Source organism: Carassius auratus, chromosome 25 (genome assembly GCF_003368295.1).
Source record: "Carassius auratus strain Wakin chromosome 25, ASM336829v1, whole genome shotgun sequence".
In the NCBI taxonomy this organism is placed as follows: domain Eukaryota; kingdom Metazoa; phylum Chordata; class Actinopteri; order Cypriniformes; family Cyprinidae; genus Carassius; species Carassius auratus.
This window is the reverse complement of record NC_039267.1, coordinates 11550876-11567268: the sequence shown is the minus strand read 5'-3', so window position 1 is coordinate 11567268 and position 16393 is coordinate 11550876. Positions and strand designations below refer to the sequence as shown.

The window sequence follows — 16393 nt, the reverse complement described above, 5'->3', positions numbered from 1 at the left end:
AAGCAAATTTTGGAAATCACTCAACTACTGCACACAACCTTTGGCCAAATAATGGACTGCTTTTTAAAAGAGAAACTGTGGCCAAATAATGTGGTATCATGTGAGTCTCACCTGAAACCGTCACCCTCATAGTAGCCTCAAGCGGCCTGTTGTTATCCAAGTCCTTGCTCAGCTTTAGCTCCCCAGTGTCTTGATTGAGAATCAGAAGGTTGAGATCATTTCCCTCAACAAATGTGTAGAGGAGCTTGTCGGACACATCTGGATCACGAGCAGGCACCTTCCCAATAACACCTGTGGGAAAGCTACTGGACTTATTGGTGATGTAGTTGTTGAAAATGATCTCAAAATCTTGTAGAACTGGGACATTGTCGTTGACATCTACTAGGAGGACATGTACAGTGGCCCGGCTGACAAGCGGGGCTGAAGTGGCCTGGACCACTATTACATACTCCATCTTGGTCTCAAAGTCTAGGTCAGTAAGAGCGATTAGATCTCCGCTAAAGATGTCGAGCTGGAAGACTTCTGGAATATTGCCCTCTATAATCTGGTACAGGATCTGGGCATTGGTACCTTCATCTGGGTCTGTGGCACTTACACGGGCAAGAGTGGATCCTACTGCACTGTTTTCCTCCACGTAAAAGTACAATTCGTCCTTCTCAAACACAGGGGCATTGTCATTTATGTCCAGCACGGACACATGAATGTCCACAGCTGCTTTGAGAGGGGGCACTCCTTTGTCCACCGCAAACGCCTTGAGGCTATACAACGCAACGTTTTCCCTGTCCAGTTTGCGGGCCGTTCTGATGATCCCAGAGTAAGGCTCGATAAAAAAGTCCCCCTCACCATCATCCCCTCCCTGAAAGGTGTAGCTGAGTCGACCGTTAGATCCAGAGTCTCTGTCTGAAGCGGATACCTGAAGTACACTTGTGTATACCGGTGCATCCTCAAACACTGTTCCCTGGTAGATGTCCCGGAGAAACTGGGGTGCGTTGTCGTTTGCATCAAAAACAATGATCTCTACATAGGTTGTGTCCGATTTCTGGGGGATGCCATTGTCCCGGGCAATGATGGCTAGTGTGTAGGACGCCTGATCTTCATAGTCGATCTCAATCTGAGTTGTGATGGCACCAGTGTCAGGATCAATTTTGAACTGTGGCACATTGTCCTCCATTACATAAGTGATGCGGGCGTTTTCACCAGTGTCTTCATCAGTGGCACTGATGACCATGATGGTGGAGCCTACTGGTCGGTCCTCGCTCACTAAAATCTGGTAGTTGGCACTTTGAAATACTGGTCGATGGGTGTTGGCATCAGTCACATTAATGGAGACTTGAGCTGTGTCGTGGCGCGTACCATCCGAGGCGGTGATTGTTAAGAGATACTGCCGTTCTTGCTTGTAGTCCAGAGGTAGCGCTAAAGTAATAAGTCCCCCTCCACTCTGACTGGTAATAGCAAACCTATTCCGAGTGTTCCCACTAGATATTTGGTATGTGACCATGCTGTTTACATCTCTGTCTACAGCAGTGACTGTAAGCACACTGGTGCCCACAACTGCATCCTCATTGACTTTTAGGTTATACGAGTGCTGTGTGAAGGTTGGGACATTGTCGTTTACATCTAGTATAGTGACACTTACACTAGCTGAAGATGACATTGTAGGAACCCCGCGGTCTCTGGCCTCAACACCAAAATTGTAAAACTCTGTAGTCTCCCTGTCCAGCTCAGCACTAACTGTAATCCATCCAGTGTTGTTATTGATAATGAATGGAAAACTAGGTGATGTATCGGTCAGCTTGTATTCCAAATGAGCATTGTCACCTGAATCAGCGTCGATAGCTTGGATGTGTAACACAGAATAACCTACAGGAACATTTTCTAACACTGAGGCTTGAAAAGGTGTGCTGACAAACATGGGTGCATTATCGTTGACATCTAAAACTTGGATCACAACCATACCTGTGCCATTAATAAGAGGTGGCCGTCCTCCATCTTGAGCTTTCACTCTGAGTGTGTACTCTCTTATCATCTCATAATCTAGGGGGCTGATAACATCAATGACTCCCGTAGGGGAGTGTATGTAAAACTGTCCCTTTATATTCCCATTGATGATGCTGTAATGTACTTTCGCATTATTTCCAGCGTCTTTATCAGTAGCCTTCACCACAGCCACTTGAGAGTTCACTGCTATGTTTTCAGGAACTTGAACTACATATCGCTTCTCGCTGAACTGAGGGTAGTTATCATTCTCGTCCTCTATAAAAATGTGCACCGTGGCTGTGGCGGTACGTGGCCCGGGCTCTCTGCCCTGGTCATTAGCTTCGACAAGAAGCCTATACTGGGTTTTGACTTCTCTGTCTGGTCTGACTCTGGTTTTGACCAACCCATTTCTTGGATCAATTTCAAAGTAAGTGTTTACTTCATTATCATTCACAATCTTATAAATCATATTGGCATTAGAGGGCGCGTCTCCATCTGTAGCCCTAATAGTCATCACCTCAAAGCCAACTTCAACATTTTCTCGAATACTAACCCTATACTCATTCTGTTCAAAAACCGGCGCGTGGTCGTTTGTATCACTGACTGTAATAGTGAGGTACGCGATAGCTGATCTTTTAGGGGTTCCTCTATCATTAGCAGTTACTTTAAATACATGAGTGTCTTTAACTTCCCTGTCTAGGGGCTGTAGAGTAGTTATTCCTCCCGTCTCAGGGTTAATTTGAAATAAATTGTTAGAGCGGCTGTCAAAAAGAGCTTCCATATCGTATTCTATAACACCGGCGTCTCCGTCATCGGCGTCGAACGCTTTGAGGGTAATGACGCGCGTTCCCGAGGGCTCGTTCTCTGGCACTGATACCTGGTAGTTTGGGAGCTGAAACTGAGGAGCGGAGTTCACGTTTCTTTTTAGACGTTTAGCCCAAGGGTCTAATTCCCTGCCAGTGTGTTCTCTGCTTAAATGCAACTTAACATCTACCAAAAAAGAGCGATTTTGTGAGTTAGGCATTAAACAAAGCAAATTTGCCTCGTCTCGCTGCTTATAAGGTAAACAGAGGTTCGCGCCTGTGAGGGAAAGAACACGCTGCTGGTCTTTCTCTACGCACCTACCGCGAAACATTTGGGAATTCCGCATGGATACAGGCAAACTTTCGTAAATGTTTATGGGTAAGGAGTCCAGAGAAAAACATGTCTCATACCCAGTCAACAGATACACATAGGCATCTGGATTAAGATTTTTTCTTTTGTATTTGATGAAGCAGTTCTGACCATGCACGAATGTGTTGAAATGAAGCAGTATGAAGTTTTCCGAAAGCAGTGATTTAATCCGCAAATACAGTGGCACGGGATTTCTCGGTAAACGAGTGCAGTCAACTTTGCGCGCGACTGATAGCAGCCCATCACTTCTCCCGATCTCCACAAAGTGTCGTAAAGACTTATCGGTGAGACTTCTGTCGATTCTGTACGTCCATTCGGGTCCGATTGATACATTTGCCAGTGTTGCACCAGGCTGGATGGATCCCGATAGATGTAAATCCACACATCCAAACGGTGGGAGTCGAATAAGTAATCCAAAACACATCCATATCACTGGTAATTCCATGGCTCACGCGCATCTCATTCGGAAAATTAGTCCAAACTATCCAGAACGTCTGCAGTCCGCAAAATTCCAACCATTCCTGTAAAATGAAAGTGCACATTGGGTCAAGGCATGTTTCTGTGTGTTGAGCAGCAGGGACCAGAGAGCTGCACTGATAAGTTTTAATGAGTAACACGGCTCTTCTCCCTCCCCTCCCACAGCAATTTGCATGGACCTGCTCATGCATTGTGATTTTGAAATAGGCTATCCAATGAGCTCAACCGAAAAGCTTTCATTCTTGGCTATCAAAGAACAATGTTTCAAATTGAAATGTAAAATTAAACATGTTATCAATCCACGTTTTAAACTCGTATTTAAAATATATCTTAATGTAAAGGTTTGTAATGTACCCTATTTCTAAAGACTGACTCAAGAAAAAAAAAAGAAAAAAGAAAAAAAAGATTTCGTTTATCCCAAGGAAATAGATTTCATTCTTCTTTCTCACTCCACAATATAATACAGCATGGAATGGAATTTAGTTTACATTTACCCACATAAGATAAAAGGGTTTGATATGATAGTAGCAGTGATCTAGTCTTGGGTGAGTACTGTATGCCCCCTTGTGCATATTTCTGTTATTTAGTAACATTCATCCCCTGTACATCTTTTCAATTTGCCTACATAAAGTATTTGCCACACATAAAAATGTATGAATAACACAACATATCAAACAAAGCAACAAGTATTGTAAAGAGAAATAGCACAATAGCATACAGTAAGAAAATACTGCACAAAGATGTTTTCAGGATTTAAAGTAAAAAAAACAACTGTCTTACCCAGAAATGAAGACAAATAGTGCATTAGCGGAAGATGTCCGTAGTCTAAAATGATGAATCACTCCCGTGGTTACCCTGCTAGTCAGTACTTGAGAGGAACTTGATGCCAAATGACTTTTAACTGGCTGGTCCCAAAGTAATTGGGGGAAAATGGCTAAAGCAGTAAAATTTGTTCTGAGGAAAAGCTTTATAATAATTTATTTGATATACCTGTTGCTTAAGTGTCTAACTTTCTGGAGACATTACTCATCAAATCATGGCTGATAAGAGGGAAGAAAAGTGAAAAATTGCAAAGTGGCCTGGAATACACATTTTCTGACCATTAAAAAAATTAAAATATACAAGTCTTTACACATGTGATTTTCTCTAAGCATAACTAATAGTATGTGTTCTGAACACATATTTCTTTACATACTACTGAATTTGGATGAAAATTGACATAAGCCTGAAATACACTACACAATTTCTAAATAGACATTATACACTTGCCAACCTTGTAGTTGGCTATTAAGAGAAAAAATGCACTTCATACACTAAATAATTGATGATCACATGCTAACAGACTTTCAGATCATTCTGAACACAACAAGCTCGTGCAGAAACACGCGTCTCATTACCAGGAGATGCATGACTAATGAAAACAAAATGTGTTATGAAATCAGCTCAAAATAAATGTTCGATATCTTCATGGTTGAAATCAAAGCCTGAAACTAAAAATAAAAGATCAGTTTATGCCACCATCATACACAACATGATTTTCTGTGAAATCTGTCAACTCAAATCTGTGGACTGGGTCCGACTTTCGGCAAATAGCATGTAATCATCCAGACTGTAAATGTTATGTAATGTATTCCAGCCTTTATAAACCCAAATTATAATTATTAAAGGGATAGTTCACCAAAAAAAAAATCTGCATAAAACCCAAATACCTCCCAAATATCTTTTAATGGTTTGATATGACATAAGGGTGAGTAAATTACACAATTTCATTTTTCGGAGTGAATGATCCCTTTAACTAGCTTCAATCTTTGTGCCAAGAAGTAGCGAATGTCAAACCAAAAATCTAAACGGAATTCAAGTTTCATTTATTGCAGCTGTTGGATACATTATGTAAATGTTTCAAACAAAACTGTTAAATTCTTCCAACCAAAAAGAGCCTCCCCCCACCCACTCAACTATTCATAATTCCATGGAACCTCCCTGATTGAGGGACATTAGTACAAAAATGCCAGCAATGGGAGTCAACATATAGTGAGTTATCAGTGAAGACAAACAGCCCAGGCAGCTTAGTGTTGTTTCTGACTAGATATGGTTATCCATCTATGGTCAAACTGTCTGATAGAGCCGACAAAGCCAGAAGGCTACTGGTAATACAGTCTATATCGTGACTGGTCGGGGTGGTGAGGCCCTGGCATCTGTCCCTGTGGTGGTGGCCCCTGCATACGGGGCAGATTGGGGCCACGAGAATTGGGCCACATCCCTGGGCTCATGGCGTTTGGTTGGGTGAATGGTGGGCTAAGAGTGCATTGGTTCTGTGGCACTGAGTTTGGGTTGTAGTGGTGCACATTGACCGGGGGAATCGGACCAGGTGGAGGGTGATTCATGTAGGGTGGCAACTGGCTGATGATGTGTCCAGGTGGAGGTGGCGTTGACATGGGAGGTGCTTGGTTGTAAACCATGTGAGGTGTAGAGGAGCCCTGCGGCGGGTGCTGCATGGGGATGTTGAGAGGAGGCGGCGGAGGCCCGTAATGTGGTTGTTGTGGTGGAGGCATGATATGATGTGGGTGGGACACTGGTTGGCTGGCGTAATCGCCAGGGTGATGGTGTGGAGGCGGGACCGGAGGAGTCTGTGGGTGTGGCTCACAGGGGGAGGGGCCTGAGCTCCCAGATTCATCATGAATGGGCACCGTGATGAGGTTGCTATGCTTACGTGTAGTCACTGTGGCGATTCGGAAGTTCTCTGAGGGGAGGGACCGTGGGGAGGGTCCAGGATCGGAGGGCGAGGCTGGAAGTGGATGGTGGTAGGTATCATGGCCTTGCAGAGGGGGAGGAATGAGAGGGTGTGTTTTAGACAGGTGAGTAGGCGACGGAAACCGGAAGCGTTCGGGTGGGTCGGAGGCCAGAGTCGGGTGTGGCGGATCCAGGCGAGAGGATCTGGTCTTGCTGGCCCTCATGTGGCGATGGTTGATGTGGGCCTGCAGGTCTCGCTGTGAGAGGTAGGTGCGTTTGCAGCCTTGCACGATGCTGCACATGAAGAGAGAGCCGCGCTGACACTGCTCGATGCGCTGGACTGGGTCTGAGCAGCTGTAGAGGGACAGACTGAACTTAAGATTTAGTACGGGAAGTGGACTTAGATACACACATTACTTAGAATATTTCATATTATGATTTCCATTTGGATCTGGAGATATTTACATTAAAAAAAGATGCCCTCTAAAAGATTAGAAAAACCCAGGCAAAGTTTTTGGACAGTATCAGCATAAATGTACATAATTTACTGGCATACATATATTATAGTAACTTTTACCTAAGCAATTATCAAGTTCTCTTTTCTTTTTGATTATAATGGCAGTATATACAGGTCATATCGAGACTGTGATGTCTGATTACTGGAGAAATTGAAGTAGTTTTACTTAATGGACATTTAAGGTTAGTAAACAACAGACTATTTAAACAGCTTGCTATGATGTTTTAATATTTTTTTAATTCATCAATTTTTTGGCATCCATAAGTATATCCAGATTTACGCTCAAATGTTTCCTCTTTGTCATAGCTGAAAAGGCTCTGAAGATCACAAATAAATTCATAATTAACAGAAGGAAAAAAAATCTGTTACAGACAGAACAAAATTTCTGTTTTATTGGTATCTGACTCTGATATTAAAATTCTAGCTAATGTGATAGCCAACTATTTTTATTTAATGGCTAATAACTGACACATGAACTATTTTTAATTCAATAAAATGTTGTATAGTTAAAAAGAAAAACCTAAATGATTTATGATATAAATAATGATACTAAAAACATTCTAATTAAATAAAGCTTGCTGGATGAGTATTGTTCTTATATCAAAATCCTCTTATTCTAACACCTACAGACATTACCAAGGAAACAAAACTACTCAAATTTTCAGATTTGCTTGCATCCCCCATTTGCCAACATTTCGGGAAGTTTACAAAACACTACCTTCACTCAAACTTTGCATTGTATATCTGGAATGGACACTGTGTGTTTTTCACTTATAACTCAAAACTTCAAAACAATATAAAATCCACTTTAACTTTTGTTGGAGATACTCACCCAGGGCAAATCTTTTCACACTTCTTCTCGTAGTGCACTGCACAGTCATAGCAGAAGACATGCTTACAGGGAATCTGAAAAAAAAGAGAGATTTTTATCAATGAAAGGTCTCCCAAAGTATAAAGCATGTTTTAGGGACGTCAACATCCTTCTTACCATTCGCCCGTAGATCTTTATGGGCAGACCACACTTGTCACAAAAATGAACTGGTGTGTCATCTTTAACTCCTATCAAGTTGAGCTGAGAAAAATAAGCAGATCTCACTCATTTCAGATATGCTATTATGAAAATACTGTATATTTAAAGTATTTATATTATAAGAAAAAATCCTTTTAAAAATATAATCAGATTTTTGTTGAAATTAATTGATGATAAATGTGTAACCTTATAATCCCAAAAGATTGGCTGAGGGAATCTGCGCTGTTTTCCATAAGCATCTCCAGATTTACACTCAAATCTTTCCTCTTGGTTATAGCTGAACGGCTCTGGAGATCACAAAAAGTTAATAAAAAGAGAAAGACATAATATATGAAAAAAAATACAAATGAATCACCACCTCGGTTTTATTCAGACAATGTTTTATTTATTGGCATATTTGACTCAAATACACTTTTGTTTATGGTACAGAAAAAAAAAACAAAAAAAACAAAACAGGGATGTGCTAATACTAAAATTCTACTATTTTGTATAAATACATTTAAAAGCAAAACACAAAAAAACTAAATTGAATCATTTCAAAAGCTACAATCTGACAGACAGTCCCGGACTGCGTTTCCCAAAAGCATTATAAGCCTAAACTGATAGGAGCTCAATTGGTTTCATACTTAAGCTTACGATCAGATTTACGTGTAAGTGTGAACGAGATGAAAACTCATTCTTTTGCACACCAACCTTCTTTGTTTTTTGAGGGCGGCCTGGTGTTGGGACGCTGAGGTCGGATGGGCTGCTTGCCTCTTTCCGTTTGTTTCGACAGTAACTTGATTGGGATCTGTCGGCGAACATCAAGACCTCCAAGGGACCCCGAACCATCATTTCCTTGAAGGTCATTGTCTGGAAAAGCAAACAGATAACATCATTAATAACAAGCACAATATTAAGTTACTGAAACATTATAGATACACAATTCAGTACTACAATATCCAATATTATCTAGGATATCAAAAAATTTAATCCATTATTTAAAACAGGCAGTAGTACAGACATTAGCGATTAGTATAATGTAATTTATGAAATAAAGGAACACATACTAATCTTAGTGAGATCTGTGCTATTCAGCAGTGATCAAAATGTGTTTGATAAAAAGTGGAGACGCTAAATGTACTAAAATAAGAGTAACTTAACGTAACTTACGTACTGTAAGAAGTTCAACGTTGTAGTATTTACCATTACACATATACAATACACAGTAACCAATGTATAATACAGTGTTTTTTTTGGGGGGGGGGGGGGTCAAATGTTCTAATTGGAATCTGTCAAGTGCTGGACGCGCGCTCCTCTGTTAATGTCAGCGGCTAGCTGGATAACGTAACGTTACGTCCAATTAATGCGTTTACTGCCAGCACACACAAACAGATAAATGACAGCAAGAGCTCGCGACTTTACTGGTTTACCGTCCAGCTGGTTAACGTTACATTTCACTCAGAAACATTTTAGGATTTTAAACCGACAGCCTGCAGTCAAATACTTCGTTACATTAGCTTGTAACTCACCATTTTGGTCCATGACTTGACACTGTGCATCTTGCGCTGAACTGATGGGGGTGACTTCGTGTGGTTTGCAGTTCAACGTTGCGCACACTTTACGCATATAATGATTTCCGTCATGTCTATTTTTGTAACTTGTCAAGTTTATTATCATCATTATTATTATTATTATTATTTAATTTAGCCTCTCTTTCTTTGTTTCAACTATGTAACCGAAAGTCGTGAAAACAGCAAAATCACATACTAAATTTAACAAAATTATTAATATATAATGCAGACAAATAAAAATACAGCAACATAATATAATAAATAAAGCACTTTAATATCGAAGTATAACGTTAATAATATATGTATGTATATTTCAACTTACAATGACATTTAAAAAACACCTCCAAAAAAAAAAGACAACAAAAATAAACATTATCAAATGTTCAAACATTTATCAAAATGTTCACAACATATCAAATTAAATGATTCCAGGATAACCTATCATAGAGTTTTCACCACCAACAAAATGGAATTAACAGAATGGTATTTCCACAAAAGTAGACAAATAGCAGTCTGTATATCATGAAACACATAGGAAAATGCATCGTGGCTCAGCTCGTTCTATTAACCGTAGATGCGAAAACATCATCTGAGGCCTGATTTAAAAGGCATTATTTGGCAGATCAAATTGTGCTGCAGGAAAAATCAGTCTATTCGAGGTATGCAACCTTCCATCTCAATCATTTCTGGCCAGCTTTCGTACTTATTGGTTTTCCTGTCATTCTTTAGGTGCTGAAAAAGACAGAAAAGGGAGATAAACTGATGGATCTGAAAAGTGTTTCCATTGCCTAAACCTAGGAATGGCATTACCTGCTCAAAAGTGACTTGTGTTTTTGTGTTCTTCCCTCCCACAAAGAGCCAATTATCTCTGAATTTCAACTGGGAAATATATGAACTTCCAAGCTCTGCAATAAGTGTCCTTGCTTCATCATTAAGTCTATCATAAAGAAATCATATACATTACGACATGATGAGACAACACCATGATAAGATGCACATAGAGTACATGATGAAAATAGATAGAAATTCTACTCTACTTTGTGGCTGGATCATCAAAAGTGGCGATCAACACAAGAGAACCATCCTCGATTGACTTCAGAAACTCTATCAGCTCCTCAACCTCTGTCATCAAAAAGAGATTTCTTACATACACGGGAACAGAGAATGCAAATCAGTATTTATGATGCAAGATTATTAATTAACAACAAGGTGTAGCTAAGACACAACATACTTCCGTTCCACATATTGAAGATGCCAGTCTTGATGTGTTCACCCGTTTTTTCTGAATTTTTGTATGAATAAGTAAACAAGAAATGTTAAAAATTAGTATTTATACCTATAAGAACACTAAACAGTTGTTATTATATTATACATATTAATATAAGACAAACAAAAATAAATTATTTCAAAACAATATACAGAGTAATCCAAAAAGAAAACATGCTTGCAAAAAATACATATATAAATAAAAACAAAATAAAAGGAATTTAAAAATAATAATAATAAAAATGTAGCTAAAAGCAAAACATAGTACCTTTAAAAAAAAAAAAAAAAAATTACATAGCTCAACATACTTACCGTTGATGACAGCAATATTAATTCCTGGTCGCTTTCCTCGTCTGTCTTTCTCTATTATCCTAAAGCAAGGTCGCAGAACTAGTTTAAATTCTGTTAAATAGCACTTATGGCTTTCATCTAATTATTCATTAAAATTAAACAACTTAAAGCCTTTACATTTTCCCCTCAAAGCATATTTGTGGTCCAATTATGTTTGTTGCGCCACTGTAAATCTTAAATGTATAATCATTTCCAGCACATGGTTTTGCGAGGCCACATTTGCCTCTAGGCCCTAATAAAACATACAGACACAGACATTAAATGCATATCTGTTTTTTACACTGTACCAGACCAGATTGTTTGATAACTGCTTACCATCATCTTTGGGATCATCAGTTTTCAGTTGGAAAGAAGCTGCTCCCCCTTCTGACCTTTCTGGGTTTTAAAACACATAAAACGTGTATTCTATAGACTGTATAGAAGTAATTATAAAAAACGAATACATACATAAATAAAAACTAACATACTTGCATAAAAGTAACTCACCTACTAAATTTGATAATGTTAATTCAGGATTTGCCTGCAGGAGTTTGAGGACAAGGCTTATGGATATTATGAGGGCAGTCACCATGAGAACGAATCTAATTTTTTCTGTGAAAGCAATTTATTTGTGATTATACACAATTCTGATTATACAGTAATATTCAGCTTTGACTGTCCTAACTGGTTCCTAACAGGGTGAGTTCTTTTAGACCACCTTAGGCCAGTAACAAAACAGATGCTAATATGTCACAAAACTAGTTTGACCAGTTTAAGCAGACGTGTCCTGTTCTGATCATCAGGAACATATAATATAACAAAAATGAAACGATTTTAGTCGTCATAGAAGAAAATGATATAAATTCTATTAAAGAGGGCTGTGGCATCACAAACAGCTTTACAAGCTGAGAATATACACAACTTTTATCATCGGTCAACTATGCAAAGACGACATTTGCATTCAGAGTCACTTCCAGGTCCTGGATTGTGATTCAAGACAATGTATGCAGGAAAGTAAACACTGCACTGCGCTTCCGAATGAGACACCTATGTCTACAAAAACATAACTTACTTTTGTCTCTCTGACTCTTGTGTAGCACAAGGGGACCAACTAGAAATAAAAACGTCAACATAAACATAACACAGAGAGGGAAAAGAGACAGAAAGAAATAAGGAAGTGAAGATAAACCAACCTCTTCGAATGTATATCATGACTGAATTATTATGCTCAGCTCCCCTCACAGTAACTGTACTTTCACTTGAAGGTGAAGAAAATCAAGTTATACTGACACATCACATTAGTAATTTATCATTTGATCAACAATAATAACAAAAAATAGATCAGTTTACAAAAACAGAAAATAAAAAAAAGTTCAGCTTTGTCGTCCTTGCTGATCTAATTGATCAAACCTGCTTTAGACTTTAGACTCTATGCTTTAGATGACTAATGACAGTGCAAAGGTAGTGCATTGTAAACCATATTCTATTCATTTTGATTAACTCGGTCTTTAGGATTCCAGCTAATGCACAGCTCGTTTGTCAGCCTGCATGCAAATAAGTATGTTGGCTCTCGTTTCTGACTATCTTTAAATACAAAATTGCTTAAAATAATAATAATAAAACACATGTAAATAGCAATAAGACTAGAGCTGGTACAAAAAAGAGGTATAAAGCAGTATGTCTTACTCATTCAGAAGAACAATGCCTTTCGTATGTCCGCGTAGTATTTATAAGGAATTGCTATAATAAAGAAGACGATTGTCCATTTGTGGACTCCGTAGCCGCGCGGCTGTGTTTGTAGTTCTGTCGCTCTTCAGCCAGGCCTCTAGATGGCGTTGTCGACTACAGGAGCACAGTGGAGGCAGAGTATTTTTACTTTACTCAAGTAAATTTAAAAAGTATCTGTCGTTTATCAGAGTGTTTTTCTTTTGGAAAATGTGGCCTCGAAAATTAAATTATATTTAATATTAAATGCAGTGCAGTAAAAAGTACAATATTATGCTTGGAATATTGTGAAGTAAAGTTTTGTAAAGCAAAATACTCTAATAAAGTTATGACACTTGAAAAGTATAAAATACTTCACTACTCTCCGCCTCTGAAATTAAGTTAATAAACATTTAATGGAATTCTGTTTTAATCTATACTGTACTAAATTACCAAATTTATAATTATATGTATAAACAGACAGGCGGATTCATTTATGATTGGTTGGAGCAGTTGAAGGCCTTTTTAGCACCACTGAATGCAAGTTATTTTATTTTTATTTCTAATTAAAAATCTAGTGTTTAATCATGTCTAAATATTTATTCAAATGAAGAACGTAAAAAATAAGTAAGCAGGTATGGCCTGCAATATTCTATATATATATATATTTAGTAAAGAGCAATACAAGTAGGCTATCTAGTGGAATGACCATGACATTACAAACAAAAAAGTTTTTTTTTTTTTTTTTTTTTTTTTTTTAATGAATAAAAAAAGACTGTAATTTGCCTCTTTGCTTAGGAATTTAAAACCCTTTTCTCTAATTTAACCTTAAATACGGCACTAATTGTAATATAAGTAGTAGACATATTAGAAGAAAAAAAACGTTTTAAGTAGTAATTGTGGACTATAATTATTGCTCAAATAGTATTTAGTACCAAAACATCTCCTAAAAATATTAAATAAATATTATTGAACTCAAATATAAAACACTTTTTAATTTAACTGAAAAATAGTTAAGCTGTATGGTCACATTATAAAAAAGCAATAGGCCTAACTGAGGGTTAAGAAAAACAGAATAAAGATGATACTGTACATGTCATCGAGGTTTTAATTAATACATAATATGCTGTAATGTTTACAAAAAATAAAATAAAAAATGCTGCAAATACCTGATTAGTGAACCTATTCAACTGTATTGTTTGCAGGTTTGTTTGGTGAACTCCATAAACCACGTGACCGCGTGGCGACACAGGCGAGATCAAAGTTCGTCGCAACTTTTTAATGGCTCTGGCTGGACGTTCCCTTTTAAAAAGTGCGTTTTAACTGTTAAATCGCTTCTTTTTACAGTCTGAACTCCGTATCATTATACTAGGACTTTTAGACTCATACATGTCAGGGGATGAGCGCACTCTGCTGGCCGGAATAAAACTTAATTTGAGCATCCAACTAGATTTTATCAAAGGTTCTACCATCCACATAGGGGCCAGGCTCTGGCCTGCTTATCTTTAGTGAGGAACCAGACTCAGGCTTATGCATGCAACAGGTGGATTTGAACTTGTGCTTTGATAAAGGCCTTCTCATAGAAGGGTAGTGCCGCATCCTGACAAGCTCAATATGGCCATCAGGATGTGCTACCATCTTAAACAAAGAAGTACAATTAATGATTAAAGTGGGGAACTAATGAGAGTTTAATAGCACTTCCTGAAAGCCCAATACTGCCATCAGGATGCACTACCATTGTAAAAGTGATCTTTTCAAACCAGCTGAATGAATCATTTACAATTAAGAAAATAAGACACTGCAAGCAATACAACTAACCTGCAAATCGGAATTCACAGATTCATCTGTTTTCTTATTGTAAGTTAAAACAGCCTTCCAGTTGACTTCTGTTACCTTCTTCAACCTCAACTCATTCTATTGTACATATCTGGTCACAATTCTTAAAACAAACACAATTAAGTTAGCAATCAAAAGAAAACTAAAAGTGGAAAATTATATGACAAGAGCTTTATAACAGTGCAGGTGCTGACCAAAAAAAAGATCATTCCTTAATTTTAATTCAAATTAAATGAATACTGATGCAAATATCTGACCAGCCAATCTGAATTCAATCTGAAGAAATCTGATTTAAGTGGCTTGTTGGTGCCAGACCAATTTTCTGCTGCAACCCAAATCCCAAGATGGTAGTCTCAGACTTTGGCACAGCAACGCGAATCCCTTGATCCATGGGGGAAGTCGTGGCCTAGTGGTTAGAGAGTTTGACTCCTAACCCTAGGATTGTGGGTTTGAATCTTGGGCCAGCAATATCATGACTGAGGTGCCCTTGAGCAAGGCATTGAACCCCCAACTACTCCCCGGGTGCTGCAGCATAAATGGCTGCCCACTGCTCTGGGTGTGTGTTCACTCTGTGTGTGTTCAATGCTCTGTGTGTGTACACTTTGGATGGGTTAAATGCAGAGCACAAATTCTGAGTATGGGTCACCATACTTGGCTGAATGTCACGTCACTTTTTTTTTTTTATCCTGCCTTAGTGCCTTGTGTCAGTGGTTCAGACTGGTGCAATGGGGGTTCTATCAACATGACAATGAGTTCAGGTTACTCCAAAGACCTCCAAAGTCACCAGATCTCAAAACAATAGAGCAATACTGGAGAGATAAGTGTTCGCTGAGAGTTTGTATGAACAACCAGTAGCAAAGAAGAGTTAAATTAGTCCTCACCGCTCCCTCTTGGTAACGCAACTCCAGACAGCGCTTCCAACACAGAGCTTTTTCCAGAACTCTGATGATCTCCAATTACTACAATAGTCGGTAATGCCAATTCCTTATGGATGCCTACTGACCGCAGAGTGTCAATCACATCAATATATGGATGAATGCGCTTTTCTAAATGACTGTGAACCTCAATTTTTCTGATTTTAAATGTAGAAACCTAACTTCTTGTTTTGTGCAATCGAGCTACAATTTTAAAATGTCTGATTGATTATACGTAGTGTAATTTAATATTAGAATGATGACATCTTTCTTGTACTGCTGCCCTTGTGTCACATCTTGTGATGATCTGGATTCATATCCGAAGATTTCAAAAAGGAGTGTCATTCTCTGCACGCCCTGCTTGTGTGAGATGTGTTGTAATATTCAGCAATGAAACCATTGTAAAACTGTTAAACAGTAATCTGTTTCATTTGTGAATCATTCAATGAGCAACAGAAGAAGGCTTTGTATGACTCAAATCTATACGCTAGTTAACTAATATTGGGAGTTGGCCATTTTGTGAACAGTTTGCAGCTTTTTAACCCTTTTTTTGCCTAATGTACTGACAACCAACACAAAATTAACTTTTTTACAAATTGATATATGCACTAGAAGGAACACTGTGTTATGCAATAACCTGACAATAAAATAATGAACATTCATTTAACAACCTACAAAAAGGGTTGGGCCCCCCTAAAAATATGACTACAAAACACACTGTGCATTGTAAATAACAATGTTTTATACTTAAAAATGCATTTTACGTTTAGAAACATTTGAGTGTCCTGCTTGAGGGAAAGGGTTGTCATGTTTTCATAACAAAACCTGCCCAATGAATACTCAAAACTAGCACAAATTATCCACATTCCAAGTGGCTAAAATACAC

The 16393-nt window shown here is 38.3% G+C and overlaps 3 protein-coding genes across 5 annotated transcripts in view; all 3 read right to left on the bottom strand.

The window, feature by feature from the left end:
* celsr1b (cadherin EGF LAG seven-pass G-type receptor 1b) overlaps positions 1-3814 on the bottom strand; it is a 46606-nt gene extending 42792 nt beyond the window's left edge. The window contains exon 1 of the mRNA XM_026202583.1: positions 112-3814. Coding sequence (XP_026058368.1) covers positions 112-3595 — 3484 coding nt within the window. The 5' untranslated portion in view covers positions 3596-3814. The remainder of the gene's footprint in view (positions 1-111) is intronic.
* A 1657-nt stretch (positions 3815-5471) lies between these two features.
* Positions 5472-9470, bottom strand: LOC113043312 (E3 ubiquitin-protein ligase Hakai). Of its 2 annotated transcripts, none has more exons than XM_026202584.1 (6): positions 9416-9470; positions 8598-8756; positions 8091-8191; positions 7863-7946; positions 7707-7780; positions 5472-6726 (listed from the first exon to the last, which is right to left on the bottom strand). In XM_026202584.1, the coding sequence occupies exons 1-6, from the start codon at positions 9426-9428 to the stop codon at positions 5769-5771; spliced, it is 1389 nt and encodes a 462-aa protein (XP_026058369.1). In that variant the 5' UTR covers positions 9429-9470; the 3' UTR covers positions 5472-5768. The 2 variants fall into 2 exon arrangements, with proteins under 2 accessions (XP_026058369.1, XP_026058370.1); XM_026202585.1 differs by having other exon boundaries at positions 5472-6711.
* Positions 9471-9934: 464 nt separating this feature from the next.
* Positions 9935-12868, bottom strand: zgc:101783 (ILEI_FAM3C domain-containing protein). Of its 2 annotated transcripts, XM_026203461.1 has the most exons (11): positions 12740-12868; positions 12247-12311; positions 12126-12164; positions 11561-11665; positions 11390-11449; positions 11192-11306; positions 11036-11094; positions 10689-10739; positions 10495-10579; positions 10268-10394; positions 9935-10189 (listed from the first exon to the last, which is right to left on the bottom strand). In XM_026203461.1, the coding sequence occupies exons 2-11, from the start codon at positions 12263-12265 to the stop codon at positions 10103-10105; spliced, it is 747 nt and encodes a 248-aa protein (XP_026059246.1). In that variant the 5' UTR covers positions 12266-12311; positions 12740-12868; the 3' UTR covers positions 9935-10102. The 2 variants fall into 2 exon arrangements, with proteins under 2 accessions (XP_026059246.1, XP_026059247.1); XM_026203462.1 differs by lacking the exon at positions 12126-12164 and having other exon boundaries at positions 9936-10189.
* Positions 12869-16393: the final 3525 nt, after the last annotated feature.